Source organism: Scyliorhinus torazame, chromosome 15, assembly GCF_047496885.1.
Source record: "Scyliorhinus torazame isolate Kashiwa2021f chromosome 15, sScyTor2.1, whole genome shotgun sequence".
In the NCBI taxonomy this organism is placed as follows: domain Eukaryota; kingdom Metazoa; phylum Chordata; class Chondrichthyes; order Carcharhiniformes; family Scyliorhinidae; genus Scyliorhinus; species Scyliorhinus torazame.
Window position 1 is genome coordinate 156,026,971 of NC_092721.1, and position 22,388 is coordinate 156,049,358.

Consider the following 22,388-nt stretch of genomic DNA (forward strand, 5'->3'; position numbering starts at 1 on the left):
GGGCATATACGTTAACCAACACGACCTCCATTCCCTCCAGTCTGCCACTCACCATCACATATCTGCCTCCGCTGTCTGCTACAATGTTCCTAGCTTCGAATGACACCCGTTTCCCCACCAATATGGCCACCCCTCTGTTCTTTGCATCCAGCCCTGAGTGGAACCCCTGTCCCACCCATCCTTTCCTTAACCTAACTTGGTCCGCCACCTTCAGGTGCGTCTCCTGAAGCATAGCCACGTCTGCCCTCAGCCCTTTCAAGTGCGCGAACACTCGGGCCCTTTTAATCGGCCCATTTAGGCCTCTCACGTTCCACGTGATCAGCCGAACTGGGGGGCTACCTGCCCCCTTCCCATGTCGACTAGCCATCACCCTCTCTAGGCCAGTCCCACGTCCCGGTTCCGCGCACCCACCCGTTCCCCAGGCGGCGCATTCCAGCCCCGACCACCCTTTCTTTTACCAGTTCCTCTTTGATTTCTGCAGCAACAACCCAGTTATCCCCCCCTCCCCCCCCCCCCCCCCCCCCCCCGCCGCTAGATCCCCATCTAGCATGATTGCTCCTCCCATATTGCTTCCGAAAGTCAGCTGACTTCAACTGACCCCGGCTTCTCCCGCTCTCTCCTTGACCCCCCCCGTGTGGGGAACTCCCATCTACCTTGCGCCTATCTTCCCGCCATATTCTTTCTGGCGCGGGAACAAGAACAGTAAGCCCCGTGTTCTCTATAGTTGTCCCACCCCTTGTGGCGCAGCTCCCTCTGCCGCCCCACTCCCATTCCCCATCCCCCGCCTATGTCTCTTCTTCCCCCCCCACCGGCGCCCACATTTCTTAGTGTCCCCCCCTCCCCAATTTACATCTCTATATACATCAGCATTGTCATTTCCCCTCTAACATCAGTCCCTCAGTTCTGATCCAGTTTCTCGTTTTTAATGAAGGTCCATGCTTCTTCCGCCGTTTCGAAGTAGTGATGCCTCTCCTGGTGCGTGACCCACAGTCGCGCCGGCTGCAGCATCCCGAACTTCACCTTGTGTAGCACCTCTTTGGCTCGATTAAAACTCGCCCTCCTTCTCGCCACCTCCGCACTCCAATCCTGGTACACCCGTACCACCGCATTCTCCCATCTACTACTTCGTACTTTTTTGGCCCATCTCAGAACCACCTCTCTGTCATTAAAGCGATGAAATCGCACGATCGTCGCCCTAGGTGGTTCTCCCTCCTTTGGTCTCCTCGCAGGGACCCGATAAGCACCTTCCACTTCCAAGGGGCCCGAGGGGGCCTCAGCTCCCATTAGCGAGCGTAGCACCGTGCTCACGTAAGCCCCGCCGTCCGCTCCTTCCACTCCCTCGGGGAGACCCAGGATCCGAAGGTTCTTTCTCCGTGATCTGTTTTCTAGGACTTCAATCCTTTCAATGCACTTTTTGTGGAGCGCCTCGTGCGTCTGCGTTTTGATCCAGGCCCAGGATCTCATCTTCGTTGTCCGTCACCTTCTGCTCCACCACGCGGAGCTCCATCTCCTGGATCTTTTGTGCCTCCTTAAGCCCCTCAATTGCCTGTAGCATCGGGGCCAGCACCTCCTTCTTAAGCAGCTCCACACACCGTCTCAAAAATTCGTCTTGGTCCGGCCCCCATGTCGCCTGGGCTCTCTCCGCCGCCATCTTGCTCCTTTTTTCTTCTGCCCCTGTCCTCGAGGATTCTTCGCGATCTGGCCGCCGCCGCCGATATTTGTCTTCTTCGTTGGAGGGGACTCCCTGTTGTCTCACCCCACACCGGGTTTCGTCCCGAAAAAATTCCCCGTTGGGGCTCTTAAAAGAGCCCGAAGGTCCGTTCGAGCTGGAGCCGCCGAAACGTGCGGCTTAGCTGGTCATCGCCGCAACCGGAAGTCGTCGAAGGCCATTTTCAACAGACCCTGCGGCGATTCTCTGCAGTCGACCGGCTGAGTTCCCGCTGAGTTCCGCTGCCGTGGTTCCAAACTGATACCACACAGCGGGAGCTCGGACCCTCGACCGTGGGTGTGGGGGTGGGGGGATCAGACTCCGGGGGGTGCCAGGCCCGCAATTGGGGGCTACCGACTGGCGGGCACACGCGCGATCCGGGGGGTGGTGGACTACCTCCTTACATGCGGGCCCGCTGTGTTGCTCCGCCATGTTGCGCGGCACGGAAACGGCCACCATGCTCCTGCGCCGGCGTGGAAACGGCCACCACGCACATGCGCGGACCCGCACCGGCTGTGCAGGGCCGCGTATCGGCGCCGCGGCAGCGTGCTGCACTCCGGCGAAGTGCTGTCCCCCTGTGGCCCACTGAATCACTGGGCCAAGAGGCCCGTGACGCCGGCGTGAAACACTCCGGTGTTTACGCCAGCGTCAACACTTGGCTGGGAGTTTAGAGAATCCCGGCCCATTTGTCCATTGTGGACCCAAATGAAACAGGGTCATCCTGTCTTCTGGTGAGAAGTTAGGTGGCCAGTTTATTCTGGGGAGTAAAAGAAAAAGTGCTTTAATAACTGTGTGAAGTGATTTGTTGGTCAGGATTCAGTTGAACCAGAGAGCATTGGGAGCTAATGAGAGACAAGTCTGATGACTCCTGTAATATAGTTTAAGCAGCAGGGAATCTTTCTCATGTTAATGCTGCTTTTACTTCCTGTTAGCCTTTCAACCACTTACGGCAAGAAATCCTGGATTTTCTTTTGTGAAGAACAAACAAGGATACACGTTCCAAAGCTGTTGGAGGTCATTCATAGATACGACAAAACAAAGGTATTCAAAAACACTCGGGGAGTTTAGTAATTACTATTGCCTTTGCAAAATGTTTTTTAATTTAACAAGTTGCACTTGATGTGAGAAACTTAATCCACGTTTATCATCCATCTCACTTGTCTAATGTGCTTGTATGGTTTCTCTATATTTAATCTCACCATAATTATAATTTCAGACATTGTGCACGGGCTTGGAGGGCCGAAGGGCCTGTTCCTGTGCTGTACTTTTCTATGTGCTATATAGTTTGGTCTTGCTTTTGTTTTATTAACCGTTTCACTTCAAAGCTGTCTGACAGAATAAGAATAGAATAAATATAAAACTATCAAATGCAGTCTCTTCTAATTAAACTCTAACTGACCAATAATCCATTTTTTCAGACATGTGTTTTATTCAGGCGGTCACTTTCATATCTAAAACATTCACTGGAACAATATATTCCTTTGATTTTAAACCATATGTAATATATGTAATATATTTGTTGCAGGAGTGGTTTTTAGGAAAGGCACTGTATGATGAACAATCTACGATTATTCACCATTACGCTTTTGCTGAAGATCCAGTGGTTTTTAAATATCCAGATTTTGCTGCTGGCTGGGCTTTGAGTATTCCACTTATTAACAGGTAGGTGACACGGTAGATTTTAATTAATATGTGGTGATACAGTAGAGAATACACCTTTGCAGTAAATTGTGACGACTCCCAATTCTGCTATTTGAATTCTCTCCCCACACCTGGTGCTGCGTCAGGCAGACTTTCTTCTGTTTCCATAGCTGGTTTCCATAGCTGTCGCCTGGTGCTTATAGAAGGTGCCGCTCCACATCAAGCATGGCTGACCATGAGTCTCTCCCGTTCTTGCCATCAGTCATTGGTGTGTTTGCCCATCAAATCCTGAGCATGAGGCTCGAACTTGGGGCTTCTGGCTCAGAGGCAGAGATGCCATCCCCTGTGTCACAAGACCTCCCTCCAATTCTGCAACAGTAGCATTGTATTAGGAATGTAATCACAGCAAGATTAAAATTAATCTATAGAAAGCACCTAGCACTGAATAAGCAAATGGCTGCTGTTTTAGGTAAGTGAAGAAGAGAGCGGCCCAAGATCATAGAATAGAATCGTAGAATCCCTACAGTGCAGAAGGAGGCCATTCGGCCCATCAAGTCTGCACCAACCCTTCAAATGAGCACTCTACCATGTCTACTCCCCCGTCCACCCTGCCCTATCTCCGTGACCCCATAACCTAACCTGCACATTCCTGGACACTATGGGGCAATTTAGCATGGCCAATCCAGCTAACCCGCATATGTTTGGACTGTGGGAGGAAAATTGAGCACCCAAAGGAAACCAACGCAGTCACGGGGAGAACATACAAGCTCCACACTGACAGTGACCCAAGGCTGGAATTGAATCTGGATCCCTGGTGCTGTGAGGCAGCAATGCTAACCACTGTGGCACCTTGCGCGGAAGGTGCAAACAACGGGGAACCCCATTGACAAAACAAAGAACAAAGAACAAAGAAATGTACAGCACAGGAACAGGCCCTTCGGCCCTCCAAGCCCTTGCCGACCATGCTGCCCGACTAAACTACAATCTTCTACACTTCCTGGGTCCGTATCCTTCTATTCCCATCCTATTCATATATTTGTCAAGATGCCCCTTAAATGTCCCTATCGTCCCTGCTTCCACTACCTCCTCCGGTAGCGAGTTCCAGGCACCCACTACCCTCTGCGTAAAAAACTTGCCTCGTACATCTACTCTAAACCTTGCCCCTCTCACCTTAAACCTATGCCCCGTAGTAATTGACCCCTCTACCCTGGGGAAAAGCCTCTGACTATCCACTCTGTCTATGCCCCTCATAATTTTGTATACCTCTATCAGGTCTCCCCTCAACCTCCTTCGTTCCAGTGAGAACAAACCGAGTTTATTCAATCGCTCCTCATAGCTAATGCCCTCCATACCAGGCAACATTCTGGTAAATCTCTTCTGCACCCTCTCTAAAGCCTCCACATCCTTCTGGTAGTGTGGCGACCAGAATTGAACACTATACTCCAAGTGTGGCCTAACTAAGGTTCTATACAGCTGCAACATGACTTGCCAATTCTTATACTCAATGCCCCGGCCAATGAAGGCAAGCATGCCGTATGCCTTCTTGACTACCTTCTCCACCTGTGTTGCCCCTTTCAATGACCTGTGGACCTGTACTCCTAGATCTCTTTGACTTTCAATACTCTTGAGGGTTCTACCATTCACTGTATATTCCCTACCTGCATTAGACCTTCCAAAATGCATTACCTCAAATTTGTCCGGATTAAACTCCATCTGCCATCTCTCCGTCCAAGTCTCCAGACAATCTAAATCCTGCTGTATCCTCCGACAGTCCTCATCGCTATCCGCAATTCAAACAGGGGCAGGACTGGAAGAGGCTGCCCCGCCGCTGTAAAAATGGAAACCCAGCACTGTCCTCTCTCAGGCCTATCCTCCTTAAATCCAGCACTGTCCTCTCTCAGGCCTATCCTCCTTATCTCCTGCTGGTATTCTGAGGTTTCTCAAGAATTGAATAATGCTCTTGCCAGTTCATTTCAGTGAATTTGAATTTTGCCACATAATTGTATACCAGAATTGTGAATGTACTCCTATGTTCTGATGCAATTTGTCAATCATCTTTCTAATATTTGTTGCCATCATGTTAATAATTTGAAAATCCTTCAGTATGATTAATCAAAGATTGCATTACACCGTTTCTTTTAAAAGTGGCATGTTTCTGCTGAAACTCAAAATGGATGTTCCAAACATTTTGGATTTCAACATCACTTACACAAAAGCACAATGTGGATTAGCATTAACTTCAGTGGCTGTAGTATCTTATCAGGTGAATTTATTGTAGCATTTTGGCATATTTGTGAAAGTTTAAATAGTTTACTTTGGATTTGTCAGCAGTGTGGTAATTTGACAAGACTTTTATACAGGTTCCTGACAAACTCAATACATGTTCTGTTATGACCATCTTGTAAGTCTCAATTAACTGTGTTAATTAAGGCTGCCATCCCATGACAATAACATGAAACATCTTTTAAGACCATAAGACATAGGAGCAGACGTAAGGCCATTCGGCCCATTGAGTCCACTCCACCATTCAATCATGGCTGATTTCAACTCCATTTACCCGCTCTCTCTCCATAGCCCTTAATTCCTCGAGAAATCAAGAATTTATCAACTTCTGTCTTAAAGACACTCAACGTCCCGGCCTCCACCGCCCTCTGTGGCAATGAATTCCACAGACCCACCACTCTCTAGCTGAAGAAATGTCTCCTCATCTCTGTTCTAAAGTGACTCCCTTTTATTCTAAGGCTGTGCCCCCGGGTCCTAGTCTCCCCTGCTAATGGAAACAACTTCCCTACGTCCACCCTATCTAAGCCATTCATTATCTTGTAAGTTTCTATTAGATCTCCCCTCAACCTCCTAAACTCCAATGAATATAATCCCAGGATCCTCAGATGTTCATCGTATGTTAGGCCTACCATTCCTGGGATCATCCGTGTGAATCTCCGCTGGACCCGCTCCAGTGCCAGTATGTCCTTCCTGAGGTATTCTAAATGGGTCCTAACTAATGCTTTATAAAGCTTCAGAAGTACATCCCTGCGTTTATATTCCAAGCCTCTTGAGATAAATGACAACATTGCATTTGCTTTCTTAATTACGGACTCAACCTGCAAGTTTACCTTTAGAGAATCCTGGACTAGGACTCCCAAGTCCCTTTGCACTTCAGCATTATGAATTTTGTCACCGTTTAGAAAATAGTCCATGCCTCTATTCTTTTTTCCAAAGTGCAAGACCTCGCAGTTGCCCACGCTGAATTTCATCAGCCATTTCTTGGACCACTCTCCTAAACTGTCTAAATCTTTCTGCAGCCTCCCCACCTCCTCCATACTACCTGCCCCATCACCTATCTTTGTCTCATCGGCAAACTTAGCCAGAATGCCCCCAGTCCCGTCATCTAGATAGTTAATATATAAAGAGAACAGCTGTGGCCCCAACACTGAACCCTGCGGGACACCACTCGTCACCGGTTGCCATTCCGAAAAAGAACCTTTTATCCCAACTCTCTGCCTTCTGCCTGACAGCCAATCGTCAATCCATGTTGGTACCTTGCCTCGAATACCATGGGCCCTTATTTTACTCAGCAGTCTCCCGCGAGGCACCTTATCAAAGGCCTTTTGGAAGTCAAGATAGATAACATCCATTGGCTCTCCTTGGTCTAACCTATTTGTTATCTCTTCAAAGAACTCTATCAGGTTTGTCAGGCACGACCTCCCCTGACTAAATCCATGCTGACTTGTCCTAATCCGACCCTACACTTCCAAGAATTTAGAAATCTCATCCTTAACAATGGATTCTAGAATCTTGCCAACAACCGAGGTTAGGCTAATTGGCCTATAACTTTCCATCTTTTTCCTTGTTCCCTTCTTGAATGGGGGGGTTACAACAGCGATTTTCCAATCCTCTGGGACTTTCCCTGACTCCAGTTACTTTTGAAAGATCATAACTAACGCCTCCACTATTTCTTCAGCTATCTCCTTTAGAACTCTAGGATGTAGCCCATCTGGGCCCGGAGGTTTATCAATTTTTAGACCTCTTAATTTCTCTAGCACTTTCTCCTTTGTGATGGCTACCATATTCAACTCTGCCCCCTGACTCTCCTGAATTGTTGGGATATTACTCATGTCTTCTACTGTGAAGACTGACGCAAAGTACTTATTTAGTTCCTTGGCTATTTCCTTGTCTCCCATCACTAGATTACCAGCGTCATTTTGGAGCGGCCCAATGTCTACTTTTGCCTCCCGTTTATTTTTAATGTATTTAAAGAAACTTTTACTATCATTCCTAATGTTACTGGCTAGCCTACCTTCATAATTGATCCTCTCTTTCCTTATTTCTCTCTTTGTTATCCTCTGTTTGTTTTTGTAGCCTTCCCAATCTTCTGACTTCCCACTACTCTTTGCCACATTATAGGCTTTCTCTTTTGCTTTGATGCATTCCCTAACTTCCTTTGTCAGCCATGGCTGCCTAATCCCCCCTCTGGTAACCTTTCTTTTCTTTGGGATGAACCTCTGTACTGTGTCCTCAATTACTCCCAGAAACTCCTGCCATTGCTGTTCTACTGTCTTTCCCACTAGGCTCTGCACCCAGTCGATTTTCGTCAGTTCCTCCCTCATGCCCCTGTAGTTACCTTTATTTAACTGTAACACCTTTACATCTGATTCTACCTTCTTTCTTTCAAATTGGAGATTGAATTCTACCATATTATGATCACTGCCTCCTAAGTGTTCCCTTACTTTAAGATCTTTAATCAAGTCTGGCTCATTACATAACACTAAGTCCAGAATGGCCTGTTCCCTCGTGGGCTCCATCACAAGCTGTTCCAAAAGGCCCTCCTGTAAGCATTAAATGAATTCCCTTTCCTTGGGTCCACTGGCAGCATTATTTACCCAGTCCACCTGCATATTGAAGTCCCCCATGATCACTGTGACCTTGCCTTTCTGACATGCACTTTCTATTTCGTGGTGCATTTTGTGCCCCTGGTCCTGACCACTGTTAGGAGGCCTGTACATAACTCCCATTATGTTTTTTTTGCCTTTGTGGTTCCTCAACTCTACCCACACAGACTCCACATCATCTTACCCTATGTCGTTTAGTGCTATTGATTTAATTTCATTCCTAATTAACAAGGCAACCCCGCCCCCTCTGCCCACCTCTCTGTCTTTTCGATAGGTTGTGAATCCCTGGATGTTTAAATGCCAGTCCTGAACCCCCTGCAACCACGTCTCTGTGATGCCTACCACATCATACCTGCCAGTCACAATCTGGGCCACAAGCTCATCTACCTTGTTCCGTACACTGCGCGTATTTAACTATAGCACCTTTAATTCTCTATTGACCATCCCTTTTTGTTTTCTTAGTGTGGTGGACCTTGGTTTACTGAGCCTTTCCATACACTGTCATATCCCCCCCCCCCCCCCCAATCTCTAGTTTAAAGTCCTATTGACCACCCTTTTTACTCTTTTCGCCAGAACACTGGTCCCAGCTTGGTTCAGGTAGAGACCATCCCAACGGTATAGGCCTCCCCTGTCCCAAAACTGATGCCAGTGTCCCATGAAAAGGAACCCCTCTTTCCCACACCAGTCTTTCAGCCACGTGTTAACTTCCCTTATTCTTGCCTCCCTATGCCAATTTGCACGTGGCTCGGGCAGTAATCCGGAGATTATGACCCTTGAGGACCTGTTTTTTAATTTGAATCCTAGCTCTTTTTAATAGTGTCAGATTTTAAAATAAAAGTTTAGGTCAATCATCTCAGCTCCAGGACATCGCCACAGCAGTTCCTCAGGGTAGTGTCCAAGGCCCAACCATCTTCAGCTGCTTCATCAATCACCTGCCTTCCATCATAAGGTCAGAAGTGGGGATGTTTGCGGATGATTGCACAATGTTCAGCACCATTTGCGACTCCTCAGATAATGAAACAGTCTTTTTCCAAATGCAGCAAGACCTGGACAATATCCAGGCTTGGGCTGACAAGTGACAAGTTACATTCGCACCACGCAAGTGCTAGGCAATGACCATCTCCTGCAAGAAAGGATCTAACCATTCCACCTTGACATTCAATGGCATTACCATCACTGAATTCCCTGGGGGTTACCAATGATCAGAAACTGAACTGGACTAGTCACATTAGTACTGTGGCTACCAGGGCAGGTCAAAGGCTAGAAATCCTACGGTGAGTAACTCACCTCCTGAAACCCCAAAACCTGTCCACCATCTACAAGGCACAAGTCAGGAGTGTAATAGAATACTCTCCACTTGCCTGGATGAGTGCAGCTTCAACAACACTCAATAAGCTCGACACTATGCAGGACAAAGCAGCCCGCTTGATTGCTTCCCTCTTCTACAAACATTCAAACCCTCCACCACCGATGAACAGAAAATGCTGTAAAGACTCAGCAGGTTTGGCAGTATCTGCGGAGAAAGAGTTAACATTTCAACTCCATATGACTCTTCCTCAGAGCTCCCTTATAAACAATGTGGCTACGAGCGGGCCAGGAGCCAGGAATCCTATGGTGAATAACTCACCTCCTGACTCCTGAAGCCTGTCTACCAGCTGCAAGGCACAAGTCAGGAGTATGATGGAAATCTTTCCACTTGCCTGAATCAGTGCAGCATCACCAACAGTCAAGAAGCTCAACACCACCCAGGACAAAGCAGCCATCTTGATTGTCACTCCATCCACTAACATTCACGCCCTTCACCATCAATGCACAGTGTGTCCCAGCTACAAGATGCTCTGCAGTACACACCAAGGTTCCTTAGATACCGGGCTCGATTCTCCGTTCCTGAGTTAAGTGCTGACGCCAACGGAGAATCCGTGGAGTTTCATATCAGAAACATTGGCGCCACACTTGCACCGATTCCACTACCGGTGAGGGGCTAGCATCGGTGCCACGTGGAACACCAACAAAACCTAACAGGGCACCAGGTTTATAGCGGGCTGTCAGCGGCATGCACAACCGCATTGCTGCCTTGCTGGCTGTGGTAATGGTGTTGTGTACCAGTCCACCCTGACCCCACAGCCCACCTCCTGGCCACCGCCCACTACTCCCCACGGCCCTGGCAGACGCCCCCCGGCCAGCGGCACGGCTGTCGGGGAAGGATGGCGGTGCTCGCTGGGAGATCTCTCTCTCTCTCAGAAGCCACCATGCTAGGTTCACGATTTGTGAGAGCACACGTGGACCGCGCCATCGGGAACTCGGCCCATCGGAGGCACAGCAGCATGATTCGGCGTCAAACCGGCGCCTGTCGCAATTTGGGGACCAGGAGCTATTCTTTGCCCGTTCGCATGCCCAGATTTCGGCATTGGCCAATGGAGAATCCCACCCAGCATCTTCCAAACCCATGACCACTACGATCTAGAAGAGCAAGAGCAACAGATACCTGGGAACCCCACCACCTTGATGTTTCCCTCCAAGTCACGCACCACCTTGACTTGGAAATATATCACCGTTCCTTCACTGTCCCCAACAGCACAGTGGGTGTACCTACACCTCGGGGACTGCAGCAGTTCAATAAGGCAGCTCACCACCACCTTCTGAAGGGCAACTAGGGATGGGCAATAAATGCTGGCCTAACCAGCGACGCCCACATCTTGTAAATTAATTTTTAAACGTATATCTCATTTGGTATGATAACATGGAGGAGGTGGTGGGTGGAGTTTGGTGCAAATGTTGAAAGTGATACCAAGCAAGTCAACAAATCTGGTATTATAAATTGTATCCCTAAATACCTGACTCTTTGGATACAGGTTTGCAATAGGGCCACTCTATATTTTGTGATTTAGGGCTCGTAATACATTTTTTAAAAACATAAATTTGGAGTAGCCAATTATTTTCTCCAATCAAGGGGCAGTGCCAAGCTGGCATCAAGCTGGCACTGCCAGGGTGCCAGGCTGGAACTGCCAGGATACCAGATGACACCAGCAGTGCCAGAGTACCGCCCTGCATAGAGGGCATGCACCTGGGGGCCTCCAACCCCCTGGGATATCCTCACGAGTGCCATTCTGTCTCGTCCCCATTTGTGGAGAGCAGTACTTAACGTCACTCGCCCGAGGTCTCCAAGGCGAGGGAGTTGGATCCCACGTCTAGCGTAATCCCGGGAATGCATGTTAGAGTGAGACTAGCTGACTCACTCTAATATGCAGATTTGCCAGAAAGTGATCCCGCCCACAATGGGCGGGATTCAAATCACGACGTCTGTGGGATCACGCTAGATCCCGTGAGGAGTGGCAACCCTGGTAGATCCCGGAAGTGGCACCTACCGGTTGCGCTGTGCTGCTTTTCAGTAAATCCCTCCCCTAATTTCACTCCTGCATAATTTTCCATCCATTGATTTTAATGGACAGAAAATCTCGTGGGCTATAAGTCAGGGATGCTGACCTCTACTCTTGATCGTTCAAAAATCTCGCTATTGTCTTTGTGGTCCAAGAAAAGTAATTTATTTTTTTCTCATGGCTATAATTTCTGATGTTGTACATCAAGAGGTGAAAATATTGCTGCCAATTTAACTTTAAAAAGTTCCACCAAGTAATGAAAGGTTACAAACTATATTTTGAGTTTGTGTTTTATGTACGTTTAACTTTGGCTGCAGCATCTTCAGCAGACCCATAGAAACTGTGACGGTAATGCTCTTATATGAAAATTATTTAAGATCGTACACTTTTCAGGGATGCCGTAATACATTGAAGTTAACTATGTCTCAGAAATATATTCAATCTCAAACTGTTTTGTCCTAGATTAACTTTTTTCCATTTCTGCAGTACAGGCCCTTCGGCCCTCGATGTTGCGCCGACCTGTGAAACCCATCTATACTATTCCCTTATCATGTGTTTATCCAATGACCATTTAAATGCCCTTTATTGTTGGCGAGTCCACTACTGCAGGCAGGGCATTCCACGCCCTTACTACTCTGAGTAAAGAACCTGGGCGCAATTCTCATCGGGAGTCTAAGTGCCGACGCCGGAGTGAAAACCGGAGTGTTTCACTCTGGGGTCGGAGACCGCTCCCAGCCCCCTATTCTCCCGCCCCTGGGGGGCTAGGAGCGGCGTTGAGTCATTTACACGCGCCGGACCTTGGCACTGCGTAAAAGCGCCGCTGCGTATATGACGCGGCCGGCGCTGCGTGAATGACGTCACCCGCCTGTACTGTGCTGTAATGTTCTATGTTCTATGTTACACCAACAGACTTGCGAAACAATTGAAGATTGAAAAACCTTTTGCAGATTTTACTATAGACTTGAAACATGAGGTATGTTTAGTAAAATACTACAAATTATTGATAATCTTTAAAACATTTCCATGTACTAAGTAATTATTAGGAAGCTGCAATTATTATTGCCTCTAACCTGCAAGTTATCTGTGATGTATAACGAGACGAAAAAAAGAGTCCCGTTAAGGCGCGAAAACAGCATGGAACCTGCAGCGCCGAGTACGACCCCATTATCAAACAGAATTTTGGGGTTTTCTGGCCTCTGTTGGGAAGACCAACTGAGGCCGCACTTACCTCACTTCCTGAGCTTGGCAGTACAGGGAGAAATGGGATGCCACTTTTAAATACCGGCCAGATCTCTCAGCCACCCAACCAAGGCCTCCTGACTTGCCCCCCCCCCCCAACTTAACGGGCCCTCGGGGGCCCCCCATCTCTGAAGGGCAGGGCACACCAGGCCCAATCCCTGCCACAGGCAATCTGGCACACTGGCAGTGCCACCTGGGCATCCTAGCAGTGCCAGGGTTCCACCCTACCCCGAGCCTGACCACTCGGGGGGGGGGGGGGGGGGCGTGCTCCAATGGACTGGGAGAAGCTCCCGCCCCACGTTTGTGTGGACCAGTGCTAAACGGCACCCTCGCTGGGTTGAGACCTCACCGGGCACTGGGATAATCTGGCTCAGGCGTGGACCTCCCCCAGCATGGCGAGATCCAGGTCGCTACATCTCACAAGATTCCATTAGATCTGGCAAGGCGTTCCGAGCATCGCAAATCTTGTGAGAGGTTTCTGGCGAGATTTAATGGCCTCTTCACGTCACCAAGTCTATTTTACAACAACTATTGTTGTAAAATAAACTCAAATGCTGCTTAATACAATATAGGTTGAAAAATGGCAACATCATTTCACATTAAACATGAAGATAGGACCTGGATTTCAATGCAGCCTGGTTCAGTGGGGTAAACATTCTCCTCTTCTACTAACTGACAAGGTCTTATGTGAAATGGACTCTCAGCCCAACCCTTTGAATCACTCTCTTTGTTTTGGAGCCTGATGATGTATATTGAACTTCCATTTTCCTAGTCTCAGTTACAGGTATTAATCTATGTATTGTACTGTAAGCGTTAATCATTCTTGGTTAGATGTACAGTCCATATGTTCTAATTTTTCCCTGTTAGCTATGAGTCTCGATATTTCCCTATCTTGGATACGATTTTGTGATGGACAGTAAGTCTCAATATATCTCAGTTAAAGTTATAAATCTGTTAAGTACAGTGAATCTCAGTTGTTTGTTCAAGTAGCGAGTCTGTGTAATATACAGCGAGTGTTAAGTATGGGCCATTACGGTATTCAATGAGATAGCAGTTCTGAGACTGATTTTAACACCATTTGATGTTCAGTCTATCAGAATGTTACTTCCGTCTTACTCAGTATTGATGTTTAACAATAGCCCTTCTTTGTTACTAGCACAAAGAAACTTCAAAATCCTGCTCGTGACATCATTAAATCCAACGTGATTTGCAATTTGGCAATTTAACATCTGTTCCCATGTAACATTTGGGTTCTCATTATCAGTCACATAAACTATATAGGGTAAATTTTACAAATTTAAGCTCGCGGTGGTGATTGAGCTTCACCTGCTGAGAGCACATGTTAGGTATCCTCGGGTTTAATTAGCAGGATAGGAGATTGCTGCAGGGCCTCTTGACCCAGCCAAATTCTCAATGTGCGTCTGGCAGCTGAAGCTCTGTGGCCTGCGCCGTGGCGTACTGGCCGGTGGCAGATGCAGCCCACTATTGGCCGGCAGTGTGATATTCTGGTCCTGCCGATGTCTACGGGGCTTAGCATGCTCTGCACCCACCATCCGCCGCCGGGGAACGCACCGGGATGGGAAGGTACACGGCCAATACCTGCGGACCAGAGATCTCGCCGACAGGGGAGGATGAAACATGTCGGCAATCATTGTAAAATAGATTTTATCACAGCTTGGCTATTTTAATAATAAATTCAGTTTTTTCGTGAAGATTTTCAGTCTCGAAAGAGGCATTGAATGGGGAAAATAAGAGTCCTCATTAGAATTGAAAGTGGTGCAAACTTCAAGAGAGCGATAGCTAATTGACAACTTTATACCCTTCCTAATTTTCTTATCCTCTGATTTTGTTGTGTAAAGTGAGCCGACAATTTATTATTGGCCATTTCGCCCTTTGATTGAAGACCACTTTAACCTTCCCATTTCTTAAATCAGTGCTGGAACATTCTAAACACATTATTTCCAGAAATAAATTGTTCAAATGTAATTATTTTTGCGCAGCATAATTTACCACAAAGATTTGATGAGGGAGAAAATGATTACAACAAAGATTTATAATGGTCTTGCTGTACCTCAGAAAGGGATACAGTAAGATAATAAATCAGCACAATTATTCTTTCATTTTCTCCAGCCTCACCCTCCAAATGTAATAAATGGATGTGCAATGGTTGCAGCAACAGACAAGTTAATATTTTGAAGGAAGACTAAGTTAGTGCTGAACCTCGCTGCAAATATTGGATGTTAACAAATGTTTGACAATAAGATGTCACTGAGATGTGTATTGGGATGAGTGTTGAATGACTCTAGTCAAAAGCTGAACAGGCTGGAACATATCTCATTATAAATCTGCCTCCACCATGCCTGGATTTCTGCCACATTCAGGCCCCAGGGCTCAGTGCCAGATGAAACATGGAGCAGTTACCTGGTTCGCTTCCTATAGTGGAGAACCATAGGTGGATTATTATTTCCCAGATGATAGGCTAGATTCTGATTGTCATTGATTTCCCCACCCCCACCCTCGTAGAGCTGCCACTTCTCAAATCAGCCTAAGTGTCTGCCTCTCAGTGGACCGATCTGAAAATAGTCCTCTAGGTGACAGCAGCAAAGCACGTTCCTTGCAGAGAGCGCCATGGGACATTTCGTTACATTAAATAAATAGAGGGAGAATTCCAGGAGAGAACCAAAACAGGATTTGCACCAGGCGCCAGTTTCTGTTGCTCCTGGCTGCTCTAGCTGATGTGATCTGGTTCATGCCCTCGCTGTGTGTGAGCCAGAATAGCATATTTAAATATGCCAGGTTGGCCCTGCTAGGTTGACATTGCCCGGGTGCCAGGTTGACACTGCCAAGAGGTGGGGCCCGCTGAGGCCGGGCCTGAAAGGGCAGGGCCTGAAGGAGGGCATCTGGCGACCCCATAGTGGGATATTGCTCACCTGGGGGGTGGGGGTGGGGGAGCACTGATACGAGCAATTGGTGGGGAGGGGGGGGTGCATTTAACCAGGTGGGGGTGAAAGTTGGGGAACCTGCCAACTCCCACCACTTCTCCGATTAAGTCCCTGGCGACCAGGCCCATGGCAGCTTTCCCACCCACCACCAACTGGGCCCGTAAATGGACAACTAATGCCCACCTGAGGACCTCATCCCACCACCGTTGGCATTCCCTAACAGTGGGTGGGCAGAGGACTGGTAAACACCTCAGGACTGAACAATGCAGTTTGGGGTTGTAATAAGGATTGAGTGATTGTCTTCAGTGTGTACAAATCACAGTTAGTCTAATTTTATGGTGTGATTCCTTTAGGTTGCTCAGAGCAACAAAAGTCAAAACTGAAATTAACAGAAATATCTGCGATTTCAGATTGCCCTCTTTATATCAGAAAAATCGAACGGTCCTCAGCTGACTTCAGTAAAGGAATTCTGTACAGAAGGCAAAACCTCACCTGAAGCAACCAACTGTGCAACTACATTTCACACCTACCTTCCATTTTGTGTGAGTACCCTTCAAATATATATTTACTGTTGTACACTAATCCATGTAAAGGATTTAATAGTTCACAGCTTGACTAATTTTGCAATCCTGTTCAAATGCCTGCTTTTGTACCAACTTTGTTACAGCAGAGTGGTCAGTTTAAGGGGCATAAAGCGGCAGATGTTCTGTGATTCAACTCATTCTGGAGAGTGCTGCATATCATTGTAATTTGGCACTGATACCCAGATACGTTGCTCTCACTTCTAAAAGAAAAGCTCCCAACTGATTGTACAACCTTTCTTTCTCTTCAATTTGAAATTGGGTTTGGATTACTTAAGTTTTCTGCGAGTACATGGGTAATGACCGTATTGGTATTCCCACCCTGAATAAACTTGCTAGGAATTCATTCAGAAACATCTGTAGGACACCAGTTCATGGTGAGTTTAGATTTGGCAGCTGCTTCTGTGCTATCCCCTATTCAATGGTTCAATGGTTTCAGGAATGATTCTGAATCGATTATTTATTGAACCCTACGTGGAAGTGTAGTGATTGTGGTAACTGTCTCTTTAAGGCAGTGCAGCCGAAGAGGGTCACCTGACTTGAGGGACCAGTGGGAACCGAGAGTGAGTGACTACCTCAGAGGGTGGAGTGCTCTTTTGGGCAGAATACATCATGCATTCATCTTGCATCTTGCATTCATGCAGATAGCATGTAAGGTCTTGGAGCTTAGCTCCAAGGCAGCTGGGTGTTACTAAACCTCCGGCACCAAGTTACTCTTTATCAATAAATACCTTCTTGTTTCAAACAAAGTCTGAGGTCTCTGGACAATTCCAGAAGTGTTCCACAATGCATAACATATTGGCAACAAGGTAGGCAAGTTGGATGGCACAGCCTACCTCTTGAGTACCCGATTTAATTGACGTTTGGAAAGGAGATATAACTCATCCGAGTGCTATATTCTGAGCGAATAGACTCAATGAGAGCTGGTGAGGGAGTGCCAGACCCTGAGGTGCAGACAAAGTAATGAATCCTGTGTGGCCAGCAAGTCCAGGAGCGGGATTCTCCTGCCCCGCCCCTCCAACGCTGGCTGGCGTATTCTCCGGCCGGCGAAAAATCCCGCCGATGGGAATGGCGCCGTGCGCCTTGCAGAATCGGCGTGACGTGGTGGGCCCCGGGGGCTGCCCCAAATCACCGGCCTGGATGTGCCGAAGTCCCGCCGACGTGACCACAGGTCACGCCAGCGTAAATTAAACATGGTTTTTAACGGCGTCAACCAGTCGGCGAGCAGAGAGGTAGGAGACGGCACGGGGGGTGCTGGTGGAGGATGCTACCCAGCGCAGGGGTTGCATGCAGTGATCGTTGTCAGTGCCGGGGATAGGGGTCGGGGAGGGGAGTGCCAGGCCAGTGGGGAGGGGTGTGCCGGTGGTGGGGAGTGGTGGGGGTGCCTTGGGAGGGGAGTGCCGGGGGTGGGGAGGGGAGTGCCGGGAGTGGGGAGTGGTGGGGGTGTCTGGGGAGGGGAGTGCCGGGGATGGGGTGGGCTGGGGGTGGGCGTGCCGGGGGTGTGGAAGGGATGCTGGGGTCCGGGAGGGGAGTGCCCGGGTTGGGAGGGGGGGATGGAGGTTTCCCTGGCCAGGTGCCAGCTTGCAACAGTCACGACCATGCAGCCCATGGCATCTGGCTGCGGAGGGGGGAATGGGCAGTGATGTCGTCTATCCCCAACCACCACCCCCTGCAGACCCAGCGATGTTGGCCAACGTAGCGGGACCTGCCCTTCTACATGTTGCCCTATGGGAGCTGGAGCAGAGACGTGCCAGGGAGGCGGCAGCGGCGCCCGATGAGGCCCAGTGTGTAACCGGCACTGCTCGTCGTACCAGGATCACACGGACCGGGCATGCACGAGGAGCCTCAGGATGAGCCGGGAAACCGTCGCCCATATCTGCCACCTGATGGCACACCTAGCACCACGTGGGACTGGGGGTGGACACCCTCTCCCGGTGGCCGTCAAGATAATGGTGGGACTGAACGTCTCCGCCATGGGGTCGTTCCAGTCGCCGAGTGGGGACCTGTCCGGAATATCCCAGACGTCGGGGCACTGGTGCATCCGTGCAGTGATTGACGGCCTGTATGCCATCGCGGACCGCTACATCCAGTTCTCTGTGGACCGCGCCCACCAGGGTGCCCGGGCAGCGGGATTCGCAGCCGTGGCCCATGGTACAGGGAGTGATCGATGGGATGCACGTCACCATGCGGCCACCAGCGGATAAGGGGTGTGTTCATGAACAGGAAGGGGTATCACTCCATGACCATGCAGGTGGTCTGTGACCACCGCATGAAGATCCTGCACGTCTGCACCCGGTACCCGGGCCGTGTACTTGATGCGTTTATCCTGGCACAATCGTTCATCCCCCGCCATGTTCGAGGGAACCCCCCCCCCCCCCCCCCCCCCCCCCCCCCCCCGGCTGAGGGGCTGGTTGCTGGGCGACAAGGGTTCCCCGATACAATGATGCCCATGCAGCGACCAGGGGTGTGGTCGAGAGGTGCTTTGGGCTGCTGAAGATGCACAAGGTGCCTGGACCGCTTTGGAGGGGCCCACCAGTACCCGTCGGAGAGGGTCGGCCGCATCGTTGTGGTCTGCTGCGTCCTCCACAATATAGCTCAGCAGAGAGGCGATGTGCTGGAGGGAGAGGAGGGGGAGGAGCAACACGACAAAGGGCAGGCCTCCACAGATAAGGAGGATGGGGGCAATGTACGGGACAGACGGGCTGGACAGGGACGGGAGGCTGCCCACCGTCACCGGCTGGGCCAGCGGGCACGGGACAGGTTGATAGCCGCCCGGTTCACAGACTAGGAGGGGGTGGGAATCGCCGAGTCTGGGCACGGACAGCACAGTACGCCACCTCACCCACCACCCTCACCCCACCCACAACCGCATCACCCGCATGCACACCACCCCTCCATTGCACATCCACCTGCGGCACAATGGGCAGGGCTCACACGGTCGCCAGTGGAAGCGGGTCTATTGAGGCCATGGAGGATGATGACAACCCGCTCTGCGATGAGCTCCGGGCTCTACGTCATTAGACAATATCTGACTCATGGCCACAGTAACACCCTCCACCTGGACCGTCCCTGCATATGGCCTTGACATTGCAGCGCACGGTCCCGTCGTCTGCCGGGGTGGGTGGCGACGGAGGGCCGGGGAGGGAGGGGGGGGCCACATTGACCTGAGCTCGACGTCCTATCACCCCTCACACACACAGGCGCTCACCTCTCATCCCACCCCCGCACGCATCGGACAGAACACAAAGTCAGCTTCTGAAGGTGTGAAAGTGATTTTAATGACAAACAGTTCATACATGCGCCCTGGCCCCTATAACTAATCTGTGCCCTGCACATGTGCCAACTTACTCAGTGTCGAATTTTTTTACCTTACGGGCCCTATGACTACGTCTAGGTGGTTCCCCAGACGGTAAAGCAGAGCTGGAGGTGGACTCCTGTGATTCCTGCCCTGTGACTAGGGTCCCCTTTGGCTGACGTTTCCTGGGGCGACAAGGCCTGGATGCTGCCCCAGGAACTTTTGCCAGCCTGTTCTGCCCGTTTCCCACCTGATGCACCTGGGACGGAAGGCGGGGGGAGTCCGAGGTGTTGCGGTGTTCCGGGACCTCCCCTCCAGGGGGACCCACTACGGGCTCCAGCACCCCCTCCTCCCTCGGGGTGCCCGATGGCCCCCGGACCTCTCCATGGGTCGGGAATATGAACAGATCCAACACCCGACGGACCTCCGGCACCTGGCGCTGCCAGTCCTGGATGCCTGCCCTGGTATCAACAGGGGTCTGCAGGTTTGCAGCCATGGAGCTCGGGGAGTTGGCTATCCCTGCCTGTGTCCGGGCGACGCCGGCCAGCACCTGGGCAATGCTGCCGATGCCCTCAGCCATGGCCTGCTGAGACTGGCCCATGGCCTGCTGAGACTGGCCCATGGCCTGCTGAGACTGGCCCATGGCCTGCTGAGACTGGCCCATGGCCTGCTGAGACTGGCCCATGGCCTGCTGAGACTGGCCCATGGCCTGCTGAGACTGGGCCACGGCCTGCTGAGACTGGCCCATGGCCTGCTGAGACTGGCCCATGGCCTGCTGAGACTGGCCCATGGCCTGCTGAGACTGGCCCATGGCCTGCTGAGACTGGCCCACGGCCTGCTGAGACTGGGCCACGGCGTTGCGTGCCGCTGCTATCTGCAGTTGGCTCTGGCTCATGGCTTCCTGTGAGAGGGCAGCCATGTCCCGGGCCACGGACGCCGCCTTCACGGAAAGTTCTAGGCCTTGCATACTGCTCCCCATGTCTGACACCGTCGCACCCATTGCTTCCGCTGCGGACGCCACCCGTGCGGTTTCGGCCTGGGTGGCACGCTCTCTGCTCCTGCACGCGGGCGGATTCCTCCACCTGCGTCTGCAGCTGCTGCAAGCCAGCTTTCACCCCCTTCAATCGTCCCTGGGTCCGTGACTGCATCGGGTCTATGGGTGGGTGTGGTCACTCCAGGTATCCGGGACCCGTCTGGGAGGCAGATGGTTGCTGGGGCCGGGCTGCCCTCCGACCGTCCGACCCCTCGACTGCTCCAACCTTCACCTGCTGTACCAGGACAGCTGTGTTGTGCGCACAGTTAGTGTACCAGAAGCCTCATCGCTAAAGTGCCCAGCCGAGGTGAGTGTCTCTGCGATGGTGGAGGGTGTAGGAGATAGCAGTGGCTATCTTCCTCGGACCCGAAGTCTGGGGTCCCCTGTGGTGGTGTTTCCTGTCTGTCCGTCCCCTGTCGTTGGGTGTGTCCTGTGTGTGGGTGTCCTGTGTGTGGGTGTCCTGTGTGTGGGTGTCCTGTGTGTGGGTGTCCTGGGTGTGGGTGTCCTGTGTGTGGGTGTCCTGGGGGTGGGTGTCCTGGGGGTGGGTGTCCTGGGTGTGGGTGTCCTGGGTGTGGGTGTCCTGGGTGTGGGTGTCCTGGGTGTGTGTGTCCTGGGTGTGTGTGTCCTGGGTGTGGGTGTCCTGGGTGTGGGTGCGCTGGGTCGACTGGTGGTGTGGCTGCCCTCCCCGCTGCTGGATGTGGCCCTACGGCGTCGCCGCAAATGCACCAGATGGGGGCGGCGGACGCCTGACGGTCCGGGTCTATCTCGAGCCCGTGGGCGCCCCAGCACTGGGTGGGGCATCGTATGCCTGATGGCCCTGGTTGGTCCCTGTTCTGTGGGCGGCCTGGCACAGGGTGGGGGCGGTCGGCAGGGACGGGTGAGTCGATGTTTGGTTCTGTAATACACAATACAGCCTGCATGGTTAGACACTCAGAGGGGGACAAGGGGGGAAGGGGGACGAGGGTAGAGAGTAAATGGGGGATAGGGGGCAAAGGGGGAAGGGAGTAGAGAGGAGATGGGGAAGTGGGGGCAGAGATGAGGGGGGAGGGAGGAGATGGGGGAAGGTGGGGAGGAGATGGGGGAAGGTGGGAGAGAGGAGATGGGGGGGGCAGAGGTAAAGGGGGAAGGGAGTAGAGAGGAGATGGGGGAGGGAAGGGGGGAGAGAGGAGAGGGGAAGGGGGAGGAGATGGGTGGAAGGGGGAGAGAGGAGATGGGTGGAAGGGGGAGAGAGGAGATGGGGGGAAGGGGGGAGAGAGGAGATGGGGGAAGGGGGCGAGGAGATGGGGGAAGGGGGAGATGGGGAAGGGGGAGGAGATGGTGGGAAGTGGGGAAGGAAATGGGGGGGAGGAGCTGGGGGAAGGGCGGAGGAGATGGGGGGAAGGGGAGAGTGGAGATGGGAAGAGGGGAGGGGAGGATGTGGGGGGGGTCCCACTTGGTGCTGTGCCCCCGACCTCTGCTTCCGCAACCTCCTAGTCCTCGGGTCCGCCTGCAAGGTCCAGGGCGCCCTCATAAACGGTGAGGGGGCGCAATTCAGGTTGACCCCCTCCGGTCCTCTCACGCTCCCAGTTCTGAGCGCACTTCTCCTGAGGGGGGGACGGGACGGGACGACGACGACGACATGTTCTTGCAGACCAGCAGTTGTGTGTATGTTGGCATAGGTTCACAGCCCATCCTGCCAATGCA

The 22,388-nt window shown here is 51.1% G+C and overlaps 1 protein-coding gene across 1 annotated transcript in view; it reads left to right on the top strand.

Annotated features, from left to right (window-relative positions):
• Nucleotides 1-22,388, top strand: part of b3glcta (beta 3-glucosyltransferase a) — a 348,327-nt gene that overhangs the window by 190,607 nt on the left and 135,332 nt on the right. Inside the window, exons 6-9 of the mRNA XM_072476984.1 lie at nucleotides 2,641-2,749; nucleotides 3,234-3,370; nucleotides 12,525-12,588; nucleotides 16,207-16,338. Of these exons, the coding sequence (XP_072333085.1) occupies nucleotides 2,641-2,749; nucleotides 3,234-3,370; nucleotides 12,525-12,588; nucleotides 16,207-16,338 (442 nt within the window). The remainder of the gene's footprint in view (nucleotides 1-2,640; nucleotides 2,750-3,233; nucleotides 3,371-12,524; nucleotides 12,589-16,206; nucleotides 16,339-22,388) is intronic.